A 20959-nucleotide genomic window follows, 5' to 3' on the forward strand; every position below is an offset into this window, starting at 1 on the left:
AATCCCTACGTACTGCTTGAGGTTTCCTAGGAAATCGTTTTTGTGACATTTTTACCTTAGTTTCACTATTAGAGGCGAACGCTAGGATGCAACCTAGCGTCGCTTTTCTGCATTTTAATAAAACGGTCCCTTCGTAAACGTTGTCATGCCATTCACAGTTTTTCCCTTTTTTCCACCGGCACCCGTCGTTTAGTATTGATCGAAACTCGTGTCATTTTATTTGTCGCTCTTCATTACTCATACATTGTGGCAGCAAAATCGACGTCCTGGATTTTTTCCCATTACGACGCCCATGGCCTTGCCTTGCCGGGTGTCGTTTCGAGCGAGCTGTGGCAAATGGAAAGCCGCTTCTGGGTAGAAAAAAAAGCTTTGATAGAAAAATCGATGCACTTTCATTAATCGTCCTTGCAGCGCACTCTGCGTTGTCTGTTGGCTTGTAGTTGGCGGGCGATAATGTTCCATTACTGTTTGCGTTTCCACGGCAACGGCTTAGTATTTGTGTTCCGTTGATTCCATGTTTTCTTGTGAAGGAGCCCCATGGAAAGAAGACCTTTTTTCACAATTTTATATTTTCTACTTGTTTTTATTTTTTGCTACCTTTTAGTTCGAGGATGGATGTTTTTCCACTCTGCTATCAGCACCGTGCTAAGTTGGTAGACACGCCCGAGCAAGTTGTGAAATCGGTTAGTTTTTCACTTTCCTTTAAATTACCGATGTTCTTTTGCACGTAACTCTGCTCGGGTGGTTTTTTTCTTACTCCATCCAAGAATACATTGGAAAATGTAAAATCTGCTGTTCCTTCGAGGTTTGTTAGATGTCTTGTGGTTTCATTTAAAATTCAGCACAAGGCATACGAAATGAAGCAAGTTATCGATTTTCATTTACATGCATTAACGTATTATCGTGCTTCGACTGCTTTCGCGTATAATTTTGCGAAAAAAGGTTCTCATTTTTTTAAATTAAAAAATATGGAATGTAAAATGTTCCTCTAACGTTCATGTAACTTTGGTGTATGTGCATGAAGATAAAACCGACAATCATCCTTCAATCGAATGGGAGGATTTTCCTCGCTTCGAACATCTGTCAAACTTACCGTTGGTCAGGCAGACTTTCGGCTTACGCCGACTCCGAATGGGATTAACCGGATATATCCTTTTTGAAATTCATTGATGTTTTAAATAAAGTTCGTCCTTCCGGTCTGGCGAAGGTTCAGAATATTAGTCCTACGTCCTCTGTAAACGGAAGCGTCTAGGATGGTATAAAAAAAAAACGGATACCGGCAGCGGATCCGGCAGACATCCGTTGGGTTCTCCGTTTTTTACCTTTTCTTTTATCTTCCCAACCGGGAAACACTTGGGTTTTCGTGAGATGAAGCCATTTTTCACAGACCATTAGCTGGCCAGTTTTTTTTTGTGTTGGCTGCGCCATAGAGAAAAGGGGGACGGATAAGCGTTTATATTTTTATAGACTGTAAAAATCATCCGATACACTTTAATGCCCATAGTAACCGATTGGAGTTTGGCTGGGAAAATCCTACCCCATGATAGAATGGGAAAGGGTTATTTTTTTCCTTAGTTACGTTTGATTACATTTCAGATACGAGATTTACTTTCATCTTTTAGAAGTTCAGTTTTTACGCATGGTTTATCCCAACTCGAAATGTAAGCGATACTTTCGTCAAGATTAATTAGCTATTCTAGTGAGTAAATTTTCCCACCGGGTTCCCACTTTCTTCACCTCACTTTATGAACAGGATCCAGAGGTATTACTTAAAGTGGAAAACAATAAAGCGACAAACCAAACCAAGAGTTAGCCAATGAAGACACAATCCTAGACCAACGATATTGTTTAAATCGGCCATAAAGAGGAGTAAAACATTTTCCATGTTTCTGTCCGAGATGGAAATTTATCCTTCCGCCAGCGAGGATGTGTTCATTTTGGGGGGATTATTTCGGATGCCTTGCCAGCAAAAGAGATTTTTTTTATATCTCCCAACCGATGACGGTTCTTCCTGGGAAAGTTTCATCCCATATCTCCCCACCTAATCTACCACTTTCTTTTCAGTATGGGTGGGACGAGGCTTTCGTTGGTGGATTTGTGGTTTCGGGGAAAGGCCCCTGACTTTGATGTTCGTCGCAGAGGATTTTCCTCCCAACTCCGACTGTTGTAGCCTTGGAGGGAAATCTTCTTGCCAGCGCGTTGGTTGTTGCCTCGGGTGAATAAACTGTCTCGTCCTCAATGACTAGTCAGACACACACACAAGGAAGTTGCCTAATGATTTTCTTGAGGAAAAATAAGAGAACTAACGATTAGGGACAATCACACCGAAGCTCAGTTCTGTACAGTTTTAGGACGTTTATGGTTGGTAAATGGGAATGTGGAGAAATGACTATACCTGACGAACCACCCTAGTCAGGTGGTGGGAGTATATCCGGTTCAAATTTCCTCCAATTTGCATTTCCGACGCTATGCTTTTCTGTTTTTCAACGGATTTCAATCCCTTTTTCCATAATATAAATGGAGGTGAAATATGAATTTGATATTCGTTTAGTTAGCCTTTCATGTCCACCCCGATTATCGACTCCTCCTGTCTGGGAACCGTGTGATAACAGCAACGTTAATTTTTTACTCCATCCATCACCATGTGTGTCGCTATAATCAAATGCAACTGTGAACCATCAAAAGTTCATTAATCCCGGGGCGTTTTTGCAGTTTTTGTGCTTCGTTTGAGTTGCAATCATTTTTTCTTTCTGCTTCCCTCTTGAATGTCCCCCAGGAAAAACATGCGAAGCCACTCGCTCCGGTTGGAACATATTTTCCATATTTTCATGGAAACGATGAATTTTTGTCGGTTCTTTTTGCCCTTTGCAATTTTCACTCAAGCTAAATATTCCGTTTTTTCTGTTAGTTTCGTATGTTTGAAAAACTTAAAACAAATGACACGAAAAACCGAACGAAATAAAATCGTCCACGGTTATTTTTAAACCGTATGCAATTGCATCCGTTTGGTTTCGTTTGTTCATGCAAACACGAGAATGAAAAATAAAAAGTGTTTTCCATAACCATAACCAGTTTTCTTCAATGGAAAAAGGATTTTGAAAACTGCCAATATTTTTTTTATGAAACTGTTTTTTATTGCATTTTCTGGATATTATAGAAAAGGAGGAAAAAGCGGTTCGCTTCGTCAAACTGCTTCCTGTTCGAGTTGGAAGGAAATGATATTTTTGGAAATATTATTCTGACAAATTAATTCGCTTTCCCTTTCCCTTTCGAATTCCCTCTCCATCCGGTGTTCAAAACAGGTACGGCGGATCGTAACCAATTGCAACTTCCGGCTACCATTTTGATCGAAATCTGCTCCGGTCATTACTGAAACTGTGAACTCATACCTTCCTGTGCGCGAAAAGGATTGCTTTGGCTCGAGCTTGAACACGTGTGGTGTAAAGGCGAAGGGTGATCATCAACTTCATCATTTTCCCAAGAATCAAGAACCGGAAGGAAATAAAACGTTTCTATAAAACCCATTTCATTATAGCCAAGTTGCCGTTAGTAACAGAAGCATACATGATTGGAAACTAAACCTTCCTCTTGGAAAAGTTTTCTGTTCGTGCACTCATATTGAAGATAATTTAATATTACACTAAAAGAAACTTCTTCTAGTAATAGAAATTAGTTTTTTCTTGTTTTAAATTTTATTTTATATTGAAGTAATTTATTTTTCCCAGAAATACTTGCAAGATGTTGTTGTTTTTAGTATTTCGCTATGTTCATTCGGGATTTCCCTAAATGGAATACTTTTCAACAAACCACAAACGTTCGGAACGTTTGATAAAAAGAACAACGACATGATGGGTAAGTCACGGTGGACACTAATAGCCTGCCACTATTAAGCTTCATGTTTTACTTTCCCATTTATTTTTTACGTGAAAGATTCTTTCTCTCGTCTGTTTTCTTTGCCCTTAAACCATTCGAGGGCTTGGACACTACTTGCACGTCAACTGCGATGACATCGCACACGGTTGATATCGTTCGATGACAGCAATGCTTTCCAGCAGCATTTGGAAACCTCGAAAAAACAACAAACGGTAGCGAGAACTGCGAGACCACTACCGAGGACTCCACTCGAGTAATGGAGAAGAAAAAAAATGGGAAAGGGATGTTGAAATGTGTTACTTTTCTGAAGAGCAACGTCCACACTGTGCTTCGGGTTTTATCTGTCCGTGTCCAGTCGTTTCCGTTGCACCTCTGGCGCTCGACCTGTCAAATGACATACAAACAATGTTGAAGCAAAGGTCCTTTCGTAAACTTTTTCTTCCCGACCGGTCTGACCATACAGTCATTGCCCTGTGTTGCCAAGAGTAGGGCTTATTCTTTTTTTTTTTAGTGTCAGGCATCTCACATTCATGACATTTCATTTTCATCGTAACGTTTACCTACATTCCCTTTGGGGGGGTGGGAAGAATAACATATAAGAAAATGCTTCCTATGTTGTTATTTCCTATCTCCTTTGCATGTCGACATGCAGCTTTGTACCTATTTTTCGAAGAAAATACTTTAAATAGACCAACGAAATCGAAACCAAGGAAAAAAAGACACAAAAACTAGGAGGAAGTGAAAGGACCAACAAGCGTGTATTTTTCCCATCGTAGGGACACATTTTCCCAAGCATGGAAATTTAAAAGCGCGCATCGCATCAAGTGCCATGGCTCATTGTCAAATATTAGCATTGCATGATGGCAGGATGATGTTACGAAATTCTGAAAATAGCGAATGTCCTTCTCGTTTTCGAACAAAATGCGATGGAAATGCCTTTTTTCCTGCTCCCGAGCGGTCGTTTGGCGTGTGGAGGAGTTTTTCACCCCCCCTTGTTGGGCCCTTCGTTACGTACGATTTTTGTCGTACTGTTGTCCTTTGTGTTATCTCTCTCGGTTGGAAAACTGAAACCGCTCCCAACGGTTCAGTGGGATGGAAAAACGATTTTTCGTTTGAATTTTACGACCCAAAATAAGTGAAAAAGAAATTACGAACTCGAATCTCGTGCTTAACCAAAAACAGTGCGGTGGACCTAAGGCGAGATGGAAAAACAAGCACCGGAAATCAAGGATTTTTGGTCATCGCGTAAAAGGTTTTATTGTTGCGCGGGGGTCGCACAAACCGTCGTGTGGGAAGGAAAGTACACAACCGGTGGCCCTCCCTGGGTCCGGATGTCTATAATGTTTGTTGACACACTGTCCGGCCTCGGAAGTGGGCGGTGCTGACATCGTGCGTCCTTCTGGTAGTCAACACCAGCGATCCTTGTGGACATGCGAGAGTCGAGACGACGATGGATGTAAATTCTATTTAGGAGATTGCTTTCACTGCACCCATAATGTAATGGCCACGGGTACCATCGCACCGCACGCCGGCTAATAATCCCCCCCCTTGCGGTCGCGTTTTCCTTCCCTTGCGCAGAGCATGGGAAAAAGGGGGACTTGTGCTTTCATTTAATTTGCATTTTGCAACCAAACCCGATAAGGGCATCGCCCTCGGGGAGGGGAATGTTTTTCGTGCCATGTTTTCGGGATTTGGCGTAATCGATTTTCCGGCGCATCGCATGGCTACTTAAAAAGCCTTTTGTGGCTGCACTCGGTGTGTATGTGTGCGAGGATTGTGACACGGTCAGTTTAGTTTTACATTTCCATTACAATGTTTTCCCGCTGGTATTGAAATAATACGCCCAAGTTTATAGCTTTGGGGTTTCGGGTCCATTTTTGTAATTTTGAACGAAAACGTTCCATTGAATTGCAATAAAATACATTGAAAACAGACGAAAGATGTGCAAAATATATTGATGAAATTTAAATATTTATAGTTGCTTGTAGTATGTTGTAAACAAAATGTTAAAATTACCTAAAACTAAGTATGGTTTTCAGCTACCAAATAACATCAGAAGATTCAGAGCTGTTAAAAAATAATCAAATTTAAAATATTTGAAAAACTATGATCATAAGCCACTCGATGTTCTGTTTCGGTGCAAATATATTGACACCAAATAATGTATATATTCTGTCGAGTTATTAGCAAAACTTTCCATGTTACAATACTTTCGAAACTTTGCTCTTACAAGTTTACGAGAACCCTAATTCCATTTGGCAAGCAACAGTTCAAGGCAGACGGACGGAAATTTCCATTTTCCTCTCCCCATTATGGAATGCAAAAACACTCACATTCATCGCGTAATTGGTAGAGAAAAACCGAGGAAACTATTCCCATTTCCACAGGTCCCATTCCACCGGTTCAACACAACGGTAGCAAATCTTTCGTTTCCTGTTTAACCTTTTACGAGATAGGACTTATGAATGAATGAAGATAACATTTTCTTCCAGTCAACGAACGATAGTTCCGTTCCCAACGTTACAGTGATTGCTAAAATTTTGTTGCACATATTAAATGTTTGGTAGATTTTGCAATATTTTTGAATGCCAAAAAAAGGAAGTTAAGAATTCAAGTACAAAACTAAAACTCAAATAGATATTTGTATGCAAAATAATAAAATTAAATAGAGATGTTAGGAAATGTGATACACACTGTGCGCAAAAGACCTACTAGCATAACCTACGGCAAGTGTGTACCCTTTTCACAAATGTCACATAATCCGCTTTGGGCCATCCTTTGTCCAAACCTCCCGTCAAATGCTCCGGCTGACGAGGTATTTTCATGCCGAAGCGTTTTTTACCCTTCCCGTAATCGATGCTAAATTGTGTCCTTCTGCGAAGCGAGCGCTCGTTTGGCACTTTATCACAGCATCACTACCACCATCAGCAGCATCATCATCATCGTTGTCGTTTTCGCATGCTTTTTTGGCTCATTATGCTTGTCCTCGCGGTCGAGCTTAGTAGCCCTTCTACATTTCCGTTTCCCAAACTACCTAAGTATTGTTTAAGTGGCGGAAAAAGCAGAAGCGTAGAGTATGATGTCGGTAATGGTGGTGGTGGTAATTGAACTGAGGATTGTGTTCACTTCATCACTTCAAATGGGAAGACAAAACGGATCGTTGGGTTGACGTGCATATACTCAGACATTTAAATTGATCCTTTGGCGGTTTAGCTGTGTGTGCCTTTCCATTGCAACCGCTTTTTATAAAGAGCTTTGCAAACATTTCAATCATTACCATGTTTCTCGTGCATTGATACCTTGATACAACATGGTTTTATATTTATTGTGTTCTAATCATTTCTGAAGATGGTTTATGAAAATTATTTAACAATGTTCTATAGAATGATTTAATTACGATTTGTTAGTAGTATTTATTTAAAGGATTAAATTCCCCATCGGTGATACCGCTTTTACCATGCTGGTATTGATTATTGTTCAATCGAAACCAAACCGGCCCGGGATTAAATTAGCCAATTTTGATCAGCACTTAATTATTAAATCCCATCGAATTAGGGTCTCTGCTTAGAGTGGATTATCTCCTAACCGGTGGTATCGTATTGAAAGGTGGTAAACACTTGCTTCAAGAGCAATAAGATTGCAAAATTAGTAGGAAACATATATTTAAATATTTTATTAGTTTTACCATACAAATATAACATGTTTCATATTCCCGTCCTACTAACACCACTTTTTGTACAACTATTCCAAAAATAACTGCGTGGAAGAATAGTTCAAATTGTATGTTTTCAACAATTTGTGATAATGAATTAAAATTTTGTTTTATTTTTCAATCTTCTCAAATTTTTGTTCGAAGTTTTTGCTTCATTAATAGCTTCCTTTTGGTAGCATGTTCCGAATACCAATATGGATTTCCCCCATCGGTGCCAGATTTCAACTCAATAACCCTCGATTGAACAGTTCCGGAGAACTTCCATCACCTCGAGTATGTCCTCAAGGTACCTTCTTGATGGAGTCTAATGGCAAATAAAAACAAACCCCAGTGTACAAAGTAAGCCAAGTCATCGCTCCCTAGCGAGAGAGTAGCTTGGAATGTACAACGTCTAGTCTTTTCCCTACTGACTTTTGCCTGGCATGAAAGTTCACTCGAACGGAAAAATTACGTTACGATTGTTCCTTTGATGGTAAACCGCAGACTTTTTAATTAAATTTCACTGTCATATTTCTCGATAGTCACCGCACTGGAACATTGCTATGTTTTTCACAACTCGTCGCTACTGATCGATATCTTTAACGGGGCGTTGTAGCTGTTGGAACAGAGAAGGACAGAAAGAGGAAGTCGTGGTTTATTTTTTCAACGAAAATCAAAAGTAATATCGTACGAGGAAAGCCGGCGATAATTTGTCGATCGATTGTTGATAAAAGTTTGTCCATCGATTTGGAAAATGTTGATCTTTTAATTGGTCATGGTTTGGTACTTCGACAATTCTTTGCACTTAGTATGTGTTTTGGGCATTCAATTTGCTTTTTGCTCCTCGTAATGCGACACGCAGTAAATAAACTGTTGTTCGTATTTTATCAGCTTTCGTGAATCTATCGCTTGGAAAAACTTTCAATTATAACCAGCTCTCTAGAGTTTGGTAGAAATGATATTAGCTTCTTTTGTTGTTCATGTTGCTCATCCGAAAATTAAACCGAACGTCAATCTATCCATCCATCCATCTCCTCATTTTCCACCTTTCATCAATATTGATGAGCTGATTTGTGGGTTGATTGATTGATTAATTGGCTTTTATGCGTTTGCGAGTAATATCGCCGTCCCCGAAGGGAGATAGAAAGATTGTGTTTCTTCCTTTAGGAATTTTCTTTATTGTTCATGCTCCGGGAAAATGTCTTGTGGATGGTTTTGTTAGGAAAGTGATGTGTAAATAATTAGTGGTTGAGTTAATGGAATGATAGTATAATTATTTTTGCTCACTGTATGTTTTCAATTGTGGTTATTTGATTGAATGTTTGTGATAATTTTTACAAGAGAATAAAATACACGGGATTTTGAAGAAAGCTCAGGAAACTCAAAAAGAATCACTGAATATTGAACCAAAAAAAAAACATGGGACAAAAGACCCTGACTGGAGGAAAAACGCTCGACCGGTAGTTAATAGGGATTTATTTTCCCAGTCGGGTGGGAATGTAAAGGCAGAAGGAGAAGGTTGAGGTTGTGGCTTCCGCATTCTGTAAAGTCGTTCCCAAACCAAACTCAACCATCGCCCAATGCGGGCGGCGCACGGCAGGAAAAGATAATTTACCCATGATAAGCGTATTATTTGCGTATAACAAAGTGGATTTTCCAGCGCACGAAGCTGAACTTTTCACCAGCACATACATATATATTCATCCGAACGGGGACGGTGCAGCACGCGACGGTAAGGGATCGGATTTTCCGGACCCATTCCGGCCGTGGGGGAAAGATATGAAGCACCGGGCGGCCTATGTCGGTTTCGCATTTTCCCTGTTTTACATTCAAAAGCTTCCGCCCTATTTTTGATGTCCGGCCCGGTCGATTTTAAGGGGGGGAGGTGAAAAGATGAAAACACCGGAGGAGGGTAGGGATTTTCTCCCACCTTTGTGCTAGTCGCATAGTTTGTTTGCCCAGGTCGATTGGAATTAATTTTCAATGTTCACTTTGGGCGGCGTGGAAAATTCGTAGGTATGCGTTTTTCGCCGGTCGAAATCCTTCTTTCGGGGAAATGTGTTTTCCGGAGCACTCGACTGTTAAATCCTTGTTTTTGAGTTTGAGTGGTATTTGCTATCGATGGTTTTCCGGTTATAATTATTTTCCATCTAACAATAATTGTTCGTTATAATTTGGTTCACAATGTGGCCGGCAATATTTGTCTTCAAAAAAGGAAATTTTCCGACCACCTATTTTACCTACTTTACTTTAAATTCTTCACATCAAAAATCTTTCCTTTCCTAAAAGCCATCAACAAAATCTAATTCGATTTATTTCCCGTTTCCAACACACAATAAATCTTCCAATTAATGGAATACCAACAGTGGGTAGAAATTTATCGCCGCAAAGATTTTTCACACGCGTTTTTCACCGAACGTTCTTTCGTAGGTCGTTTCGAAGGTCACTTGTTAGGAGTCGGAAGCGGGTTTCAAAATCTTACAATCGCCTGATTTACGACACGGTTCACAATTGCGTGCCGCAACGGTCCTTTTCATCGGTCGAAAAGTTTTCACACACGCTTCCATTGTGTTGGCGAGTGGACGTTCTTAAGGACGGTGAATTTTACTTTGGGTTTCGAAAATCGTTTCCCAGCCGAAAACTGTGGTTCGACCGTCGGCTTTTGTGGCACACTTTCAATTTCTTGGTGGAAAATTGGGTGAAAAATCTACCCGGGGATCGTGTAAGGATACGGTGAATTTGGGAAACCTTTTTCCTTTGCTTCAATTCCCACGGGTTGTGAAGGAGAGAATGAAAAGGGATGGTATTTGCCAACGGTTCGGGAGTTGGGTGGCTTGAAACGGGGAAAATCAATTTCCTGTTGCCTTTCCACTACATCCACCTACGCCAGTGCGTTTCTTTCCTCCAAGTTCCTGTGTTAGGCTTTTTGCTAATGTTCTCGAGCATTTCGCTAATGGGAACGGTGTTTTGAAACGTGTTGCTTCTCCAATTGACCAGCCTGTCCTTTTTTGTCGATCGTCTGATGATAGAACGAATGCTTGCTGTTGATGGACGCGTCCAATCAGCAAAACAGGATGGAGGGGAAACGAACGCCAGTAAGCAAAATCAAATCGTCAACCAATGGAAAAGAAATGGTGGACATACACGTAAAGCTAGCACAATTTTGACATGATTAGCACGCATGTGTGCAAACCTTGTGGGTGATAACAACGTAATTTGCTTTTTAAATGTTTATATTTTCTTGTAGTAAAAATATGAAATCCAAACAATGCTTTCGAAAGTTTATACTTTTTTTATTTTCTTGTTAGTTTTGATTAAGTTTCATATATCATCTTTCATCGCTTTAATCATATTTATTTTTGTCAAAGAAAATAGTGTTTGAAAAAATCTTTGCACGTCCTTTTTCCTCGTGTTGAAATCCCATGTGAAAGCAGTTCTAAATTGTTACCATTTGTATGCCGTACGTGATTTTCCCGCAATTTTTCCTCTCTTGGGTTTGGTCTCGGGTCCATTTGGTCGGTTTTTGTTCCTATGGATCTATCTTTTTTTTCCATTCCCGTTTCCTAATGCGTGTCACGGAACGTGATTTATGTGCAATCGAAATTACACTCGTACTTGTCATGGTCTTATGGCTTCTGTTTTCAGGAGTTTTCTTCCCTTCTTCGGCGGTTACCTTCGATGGAAACGAGCTTTTACTGATTGCCAAGTTACGTCACTCATAGCCAACGGTTGTCAAATGGAAATTGATGGAAAAATGTTGACCAAATGGGGACAGAGAAAACGAGAAATTATCTCCGTTCCACCAATTTTCCGATATTAGATTATAAAGTAATGAATTACAGGTTGAACCTTCAGCTTCAATTCGTTCATTAATGAATTATTGTGAATTTGGGATTAATACCTAACTGAATGTGAACATTTCTTTATTGTGTCCTATTCAAACAGTAGGCCAGAAAAACGAAATTTGTATTTGTTGACCACTTTAAAACAATTCACAGAAGGGGATTTAATTTGGAAATCGGTCCACGAAATCTTTGTGGTACTAGAGAAAACATTAATGCAGCTAAAATGGGGAAGAGTTTCCCGCGAAGAGTTGACAGTCGTCGGGGCATAATCGCAAAACTCCTCCGTAAGGTGCCGCACCCTCGGTTCAATGTACCGCGGTGTGGTGGCGACGCGCACCACAACCTTTTCCATCCAACGTCAAAAAGTCAAACAACTCTTGGCAGCGAATGTCAAACAACAAAGTCAAACAGTGACAGGACCTATAAAGCCGACGAGCACACATGCACACACCGTTGTGTTGGGTTTGGGATGAAAATTAAATTTTCCAACTGCAAGCGAGTGGCGAGGGGCCGTTGCTCGGCTGGAAGGATCTGAGCTGCCACCGGGTCGCCGTGTACTGACATCTCCCAGGACGAGGGAAGCAGCAGATAACTGACAGCGTGCTATAAAAGTTGCGCCTGAGTTGACGAAGATAAGGCCGGTGGGCTTTTGTAAACAGAAGTGGGCTACATGGGACCGCAGGGTGGGCGTTCTAAACTTGCAAACTGTGCGCCGTACCGGGATGCAGTACCGGGATGCAGTGCAAGACCGGTAATTTTATGATCTGCTATATTAAAGCACGAACTTCTCGCTCGAGTGCTGACTCTAACTTGAAGCTCGTACGAGAATGAACGAGAAGTCTAATCAAGTGGTATATTTTGCCAACCTTATGCACTTACAAACTTCGCTGTAAATGGCCGGAATCAAGTACCGGAAGCTTCGAGACTTCACTCACTTACAACCGGTGGTGAATTTGGTGATTGCTGATATCATTGCAGCATTGTTCTAGGATCTTCATCTTCAAGCATTCAGAAGTTCCCTCTAGAGTAGCGTCACTCTATACCGCGGTATATCAGACCAGTACCTCGATGGTATGGAAGTACACTGCGCTTGCATCTCGCACTAATGAATTATGGATTGCAGCAAATCAATTATGTGCTTCGCAACCGTCTGCGTCGAGCTTTGCGGGTTTAGAGATGTTTAAGAGCTACATCGTCGTACCTGTTTTGCTACATCTGATACCGATTGCACTTTATATTGTTTTCCATCTCCTGAACGCGTTGCACTGTTTAATACTAACGACCTACATGGAATCCTTTTTTCCAAGGTGCACAGGAAACGTTATCCTTTAAATCCCGTCGCAACTCCCACCTCGGAATAACAACTCTTTCAGGTTGAACTCGAGGGAAGGAGAAAATATAGACGAAGTTTTATGTTACACAAAGACGAGCAACGCTGTCAGACCGAGTGTTTGCGGGTGGAAATTCCTGCATTCGTCCCGATACTTTTGTTTTTCCCTCCCTCGTACTGTGCTCGTTTGAAAATTGGACGCAAAATCTCATGTGCAAGATTTATTACTCGACGTTCGGCTTGCTGCACCGAAACCGCACACCGAGTCCAACCAGTCCTAAGACCTGGCACAACAACAGACAAGTGAATCCTTTCGGATCGAATTTATGTTCCGATCGGAAAAGCTCCCCGTTTGGAGAGGGAGGCGGCTGTGCAGCTTTTAGTGCAGTGATACACCGGCATGCAATGTCTTTGCAGCTCAGCCCTGAAAGTTGTATAATGGGATCTCTTCCTTCTCCCTTCGGCCCTTTGAAACATGCTTCAAAGGGGCACAACTTTGCTGCCGGCATAGTTGAGTACTTGAGGAATTTTCCTGGGAAATGCACTACTGGCGAACAATAACGAACGTCTTGAGGTCCGCTTGAGTGCGGTGCGCCCTGGTGTGGAACCGCAGCCTCTGGTGACAGTTCCTTGGCAACACGGGCGGGCCCCGTTGCTGAGCGTGGGAAAATAGGCTCTCAAGGTATAGGGCTGCAAGAGCAAGTCCGTGAGCTGATGGTGGAAATTTTCGTGGAAACCATCCTCAAGTGACATGGTTTCCAGCTTTTTTCTTGCGCTGCAAATTGTCGGATCGTTGGTGGTTAAATGGTACCAGCAGCAATTGTGTTTCTCGCACTCGCACAAAAGTGTGCTCGAAAGGACGCGCTGCAGGGTTGGGATGGATCCACTTGCCAACGACGCCGCTGCTGGCATGTGGCTGCTAAAGAGCAGCAATTGAAAATCGCATTACCAACGTGACGTGGGTGTTGTGAGAAGCTGGCGGCAAATTGTTGTGGCCAATAATTTACCAGCATACTTGGAAGCGCGCGCTTGTTGTAAAGTTAAACCGCACGATTTATTATGGAACTTGCGAAGTGAACAGTGGGCGCCATCTTTGCTAAAATTACTTCCGTAATTTAGGTATCCTTTTGTTTATCCATTTTCGGAAGTCTTAACATCCTAATGTCTAGATTTTCAAAATATGGTTAAACGAAGGCATTCATGCCTAGAGATTTGAGATTTTCTAATTCATACAGTCTTACAGTTTGGCAACTCGTGACTTATTTACACATTTATACTTTATACGTCGAAATCTGGATCACAACTTCAATATTCTTCAACCAAGAGGAATCTAACTCAAATAAAAATAAAACAGATAGACTGTTTTAGACAAATAGAAATTATTAAAAGGAAAAAAAATAAATTAAACCTATCGTGGATGTCTTTAAAACAAGTTTAACAAAAAGTAGTGTAGAAGTTTAAAATTCAGATACTCAATATCATTGTTGTTATGAAGTCTCTATACTGTTACAACTTCTACATATTTTATGGTTGATTTTGGTAATTTTTCTTCAAATGGCCACTCTATCTGCTTGTTTGCTAGCTTTAAACTCACTACTAACTGTTACTAATTTTATTTTACCTTTTAAAATATCCACTTTCCGTTAGCGAATGCATATAAAACATTACAAAATGCTTCGCTTTCCTACTTCTTCATAATAAGTAACACATTACCAAAATAGTATTGTGCTTGATGTTTCTATTTTCGATGAATTTTTAAATCATTACTCGTCGTTAGCCAATATTTTATGAGGTGATTGTACTCTCACCTTTGTACAACAAAAAGTAAGCCTATTAAATCGACTTTACACGAGCCCCTGCATCGAAAACAAAAACACCACAATTCAAATTATAATGATGATGACTACACTTGTTTTTCTGTGACAAAACAAAAAATGAAAAGAAAAAATAGAATCTAGTTATTGGGTATTCATTTGTTACAGTCGACTTCAGACTTTCGCACGTTGCTTGGCGTGAAACGTTCATGCTTTCTTGTTCTACTCGAGTACGGTTCAGTTTTCGTGTTTCTTGCACGAAACGCCTCGATCATCGTAGGCCTGGAAGAACCTTCATAACAAAGACGGTAGGGTAATTCAAGAAACAGCTAAATCAACATCAGTTTGGCGCTCGGGATCGGTGGCGAAATGAGAGGAGACATCTATACACGCACGTGCGGTAGAGTTATTTTATTATGTGTCCTCGCCTCCTCTCGCCACCATTTTCGCGGTCGTTTGCGTTCGTTAGCGTGCAAAGTCGTTTCAAGCACGGCGCTAACGAGGAAGATCGCTTGCTGGACACCTTTCCAACGAACACACACACGCACACACGCACACACATAGCTATTTTTGTTTATAAATTGGTTCGGATTCGGCACTGAGGCTTCCAACACCACCTACCAGGGCGAGCCCCGGGCTACGTACGACACGGTATGGAAAGTATTGGTATCCAGCTCCAAATTAGCCTGTCGTGCCAGACATGCGACATAGGCCTCTCGTCAGTTGTAGAAGAGCCAGCCTACCGGCCGGGACGGGAGGTTCTTTTTCGGTCCGCAGGTACAGCTTAGGGTCCGTCCGTCAAAAGTGTCGAAAAACGTTGTCGAGGCGTCGCTCAGCGTGTGGTCCAGGAAGTTCAGGGTTTCTGGAGCTCCTAGTGTGTCACGCATGGTGAAGGTTCGAGCTCCGATGGGCTCGGGTCGTCGACGAACTGAAAGCGTTGGACCGGGCCATCAAACTCCGCTCACAACCGGCACCGTGGTCCGGTGGAGTGCCGTGGGAATCCTGGTAACCTGCTCGGTGCTGGTGTTGATCCTACCGTGGCCTCTGCCTTACGAGCAAACCGTCGATGAGATCATGGAGGAGCGCTCCGGGTACCTTCAGGAACAGTGCCGCATGATCGCGGAAGCCACTGGGAACGGGTCGGACCATCTTTTTCCCGCATCTGGTGGTTCCCGACAGTACCAGCAGCCGTTTCACAACTACTTCCTCCAACCGCGGCTCGGGTTGCTCTGGTGTTCGATCAGCAAGGTGGCCTCCACGACCTGGATGTACCAGTTCAATCGGTGGGCCGGTGTACCGGGAGAAAAGATCGCATACGCGGCGAGCGATCTGAAGGCGCTGGCACGCATGTACTATCCCGTGCCAACGCGGACGGAAGTTCAGCAGATGAAGCAGAACCCGGAGCAGTTCGCTGAATCGCCTGTGGTGCGGTTCCTGCTGGTACGTGACCCGATCGATCGGTTCGTCAGTGCGTACGAAGATCTGATCGTACGTCCGCAGAGCGCCAACTATCGTAACCTGCGGCGGTTCATCTTCCGGGAGGTGCACGGTGTCGACGTACCGGAGACCAGCGATAAGGTTAGGGCGCGTGTGCGTGTGTTTGATCGAAAAAATTCGGTTGATTCAGGTGATTGGCACAACTCATTTCCGGGGGGAGCATTTTTGCCCATACAGCAAACCCCCTGGCGAGTCGTGACCGGGGCGAATTGCTGACCGTGTTCCTCAGTTCTGATGGCACCGATTCAAAGCCCAACGGACTCGAAACAGCGATAGCCGATGTGCGCTGACGTGGTTCTTTTCTTCTCTCCCTCTCGTTCTATTGAACCGGTTCGGTTCTGAATCCGGGACCACACAGAGTGGCAACGCCACGTCTCTGCCGGTGCCGAGCTTCAGCGACTTTACCGAGTTCGTGTTGCGCAAGACCAGGGTGCTGGATCCGCACTGGAACACCTACTACAACCTGTGCGATCCGTGCTTCCTGCAGCCGACCGTGATCGTCAAGCTGGAAACGTACGAGCGGGACGTCACCTATCTGCTGCAGCGGCTCAACCTAACCTCAACCCCCGGCGCCGGCGATCGGTTCGAGGTACACCGGCTGAATGTAAATAACCATCGGGCGTCCGCCGGGGACTTCCAAGGCGATCCTGAAGCGAAGCGGGCTTCCACGATGGCTCGCTTGGTGGAGCTGAGTGGCGAACAGTTCGAACGGTTGTACCGCCGGTACGAGCTGGACTTTCGGTTGTTCCAGTATGACGCGAGCCAATACTTTGCACTGTTCCGCGATGACTGATGGGCGAGACTGAGTCAACGGTTTTTTCTCCAGCGATGGGAAAGTAGGATACAGTTATTTATTTAGGTGGCACATGCTTTTGTGCAATAAAAAGATATGTTACCACAGAGGTAGCTGGTATTGTTTTTTCTCGGGTTAGTTGTTTTCAATTTATTTTGCCTACTACGTTCATGGCCTACTGCGTTTTGATTGCTACAGATATTGTGCTTTATTGGGAAATGCAATTGAATAAATGTATGTTGTCGTTTTTAGTCATTTACCAATTGCTTGTTCAGTTTGTTCTTACTAGTACCTACAATCATATCATATGTTTTACAAAAAACTCGTTTTCTATGGTACAGTGTTTACGAATTTATTCACATAAATTTTTCATTTCTTTCAACAATTTTAAAATCAAGACCTTAATTTTACCCAGATGAACTCATCCTTGTAATATCATATTGTGTTTTCTAACCTGAGAAAAGCAACAAATCACCAGACCCGACACTTTCCATGTTGTTAACTCTGATTCATCACAACAACAGCATATTTAAATACCTGGTTGTTTCGGTAACACTTGCGTTTGTGAATATCTGTAAACGCTTACAAACGAAACTCCATACGAGCGGTGGAAAAAGGAATGGAATCATATCCCTTCTTCGTGCAGAACACTTGGCGAGCGGTGATTCAGGAAAATCTCCGCTTTATACCATCGTGCTACGCTCATCATTCCTTTTGTTCCGCGCAGCATAGAATGCTTTTCATGCATAAGAATTACTCGAGCGTAGGAGTGTCTCTTTGTGCTGCTTCTGTCTGGGGAAAAGCCTCGCACCTCGGCTCAAATGCTTGCAAATCCTTGAAAATGCAAATCGGGATGGAAAAATTACTAACCAGAGCGCCACCAGTTTTCTCACTTTTTGCATAAAGATTGTGCTTTTACCAGTGTTGATTTCTTCTCACATTCTCGATTGGAATGCATAAGCGCGTGGTTGTACAATTTGGTTTAGACACTTTAAACAAATCAAATATGCACTTGAGTGAAAATATAACTATTCGAAAATGTCTCTTTGAAGTTTTGAGGAAGATAGATTTTGTTGACGCTGGTTACATACGCTTGTTCACTTCGTAATTGCATGTTAAAATCATCCAAAATGCATGCATAAATACTAATCCTTATTTATGTATAAAAACAAATTAAAACGCTCAAACATCTCCAAATAACCCGTTTTACTGTTTTTTTGTCTCATTTGCATTATCGTGATTAAGATTTCGTCGATTATGCAAATGTGAACATTAACAAAAGTCTCTGCCGCTCAACGAGTGATCGATTAAACTGACATTAATTATGCATCTATCGTCAACAAGCAGCTGTCTTTAAACCATCCCGATTATGACCCCTTAGGAAAATTATCGAACAAACAGAGGACGAGCAAACGGATGGGAAGAGAAATGTTTTATATTTTCAGCGAAGCGAGATGGATTGGACAATGCGAGAGATAAGGCAACTGTCTGGAGGACGAACATTTTCCTCGTCGGTTGCTGCGAATAGTTTCAAGCTGTGTAACATTGCTTAATGCCATCGTTGCATGTTTAATTTATGTTAATGCACGCATTCAAACCCAAACAATCCTCGGGCGCTACGATTTGTCATAAATCATCATGTGCTGCAATAATACGGGGTGGTAGGGTTTGCAATTAGCGCGTGGTTCATTGCAACAGTAAGAACCAGAATTTTGAACTCTAATCACCGAAGATGAGTTGTGCATTGCAATGATGTTGCAAATATTTGCTCAAGTTTCATGAGCGGAATGGCGGCCTGGGTTCGGAGGAAGGTTCGAAGGAAACTTTACATCCCATACCTAAGAACTGTCGGACATTCGTCGGTGTATAACCACCTTGTGGTCGTTGTAATTTACTGCCCAGCGTCAACGCATCCTCCAGTTGTGGCAGAAATTGTTAGCAAGTTGATGGAAGAACTCACCGCTGAACTTCATCATATCTTTCGGCCGGTGTCAGGCAAGGATAGCCATTTTGCTGTACTACGTGAGCCCGTAGAAGATTGGGCTGAAATATAAACAACAACCATCTCCAGCCCGGGCGGAAATTTCGAAACTCTATCCCCGCTTTTGCCACGGAACGGAAACCAACATTTGGGGCGGGTTGCTAGAGGGGAAAACGGAAAATTCCATCATCCAGCACGCTTCGGTAAAGCCACAATAAACGACGAGCACGTCAGAAATACCGGATAGGACGGATGCACTTTTCACCTCTTTCAGTGTGGGTGTGTTATGCATATGTATGTGGACTGGTTACACGAAATATTACTTTGTGTTGGCAAAGCGCAAGTAAGGACGACGTGTGGGTTTGTTTAAACTAGTTTGCATGTTGTACAAATGTAGGTTTATTATAAGTTTATGAGTTGGGAGCTGGTGGATGCCTGAATGTGAATTAAAGTAAATGTACGGAAGTAGAGCTTCCCACAAGATATAAAGTATAAAAGCAAATGAGTTGCAACTTTATTATTTAGCTAAGCAATTTCAAACTATTTCTCTGTTCGAATTGATCAATGAACTTTGTTATATATATATATGTGGCACGACATCCCCTAGTGGGACAAGGCCTCTCTCCGAAGAGAGTTTGTGTGACCGAAAGACGGTATATTATAGATCGGTGGTCAGCCGTTCGTAATACCGGAGGGTGCCAGACTCGAGATTCGATCCCACACCTGTGGTGTGGTGTTTCCTCGCGCTACCGCTGCGCCATGGGCACCCCCCATGAACTTTGTTAGGTTAGGATAAATTTGATACAGAAACATTTTCGTTTCCGAAGGGCAACAAAAAACGACAAGTTGACAACCGTTTGCAGTTTATATATCTCTTAGAAAATAAAATCAATTTCATTTGACAATAAATATCAACGCTATTGCAACCAATTTCGAGTGCTGCAACACAGCTGCAGGTTGCAGTGCAATATACTGCATGACGCAGATTTAGTCAACCATAATCCTCCCGTGCATATTTCTTTTTTTTCTCAAGTTCTTCCCGAAAAACCCCATACGTAGTACATACCAGCAGTATATCAACCGTCGACTACCCGGCCTACCAGGGAATGCCAGGATCGGGTGGGTCTGATCATTTCCGATAAACTGTCATGGCGTAGGGAGCGATAGGAATCTAAATCGAATTCATAGCCATCGTGCATGGTGTATGGGTCGATTTATGTTTTACTTCTCCGACTCTTTGGGTTCGGTTTCGCTTGCAAAAGGGAGCAAAAGAGAGGAATTTAATTTAAACTACAATGTCAGTGCAAAACGGCAAGCTTTCAAAGTTCTTGACTTGGGTCATGTTTGTACCATGTTTCCCAACGCATCGGAACTGTCGATATATAGGATCCGTCTGTCCGGTTGGTCAATGTATTTTTTTTTTTTATGAAAAAAGATTCTTTTTGGATGTTCGGTGGAAAAATGGTCGAAAAATGGGACTATCAAGTGAAACGTAAAAAGGAAAAAATGGCGCGAATGAGGAAGCTGGATTCTTTAGAAGGAATAAATTCACCATTTGGCTGTCATCTTTTTCGCTGCACCATTTCGTTTTTGGCAGGAGGACTTTTTTTTTAAACTTCACAATTGAAAATAGTCCACTATCGGTAAGCTCGTAAGAGTCTTATTTTGTCAATTCGATTCGTCTCCATTGAATTTTTCGGCGATGAACACAGACCAACACGGGGATGGGGCATAGAATCGCGGCACGTGCAGGATTTGACATTCCGCGGATGTTCAGTGTAGGATTGATTGTAATTGGAAAGCCAAAAGAAATGCGTAGAAGTACAAATGACCAATTTTAATCAACGTTGCTTTTATGTTTCGCGATGAAAAGAATGTTCGAAATTAAATACCCGATTGAAAGACATTGATGATGGGTGTGCTCTTTCTCACTTCTCGATGATGTCATACATCACACGCGCGGCCAATATCGCCTCAAGTTTATGTTTTAGATTTATTTATTTTATTTCTGTTATTTTACTTGTTCAAGTTAATTCCCAGTTTCTAGCCGGATGGAAGAGTTTGAAAATGGAATTCAATTTCCTCGCGGAGACATTCAACACACGAGAGCTTTTGTTTGATCACAACCTCTTGTC

The 20959-nt window shown here is 42.1% G+C and overlaps 1 protein-coding gene across 1 annotated transcript; it reads left to right on the forward strand.

Annotated features, from left to right (window-relative positions):
* The first annotated feature begins 15438 nt into the window (after positions 1-15438).
* Positions 15439-16902, forward strand: LOC131269027 (carbohydrate sulfotransferase 11-like). Its single transcript, XM_058271341.1, has 2 exons — positions 15439-16117; positions 16395-16902. Exons 1-2 carry the CDS (start codon positions 15439-15441, stop codon positions 16841-16843), a joined length of 1128 nt encoding a protein of 375 aa, XP_058127324.1. The 3' UTR covers positions 16844-16902.
* The last annotated feature ends 4057 nt before the right edge of the window (positions 16903-20959 follow it).

This window comes from Anopheles coustani, chromosome 3 (genome assembly GCF_943734705.1).
Source record: "Anopheles coustani chromosome 3, idAnoCousDA_361_x.2, whole genome shotgun sequence".
Taxonomy (NCBI): domain Eukaryota; kingdom Metazoa; phylum Arthropoda; class Insecta; order Diptera; family Culicidae; genus Anopheles; species Anopheles coustani.

Excerpts from the sequence above, each read along its gene's own strand:
- LOC131269027 (XM_058271341.1), top strand. The coding sequence starts at position 15,439 with ATGGTGAAGGTTCGAGCTCCGATGGGCTCGGGTCGTCGACGAACTGAA. Across the intron at positions 16,118-16,394 it reads GCACGGTGTCGACGTACCGG|CCGGGACCACACAGAGTGGC; the intron begins AGACCAGCGATA and ends TCGGTTCTGAAT.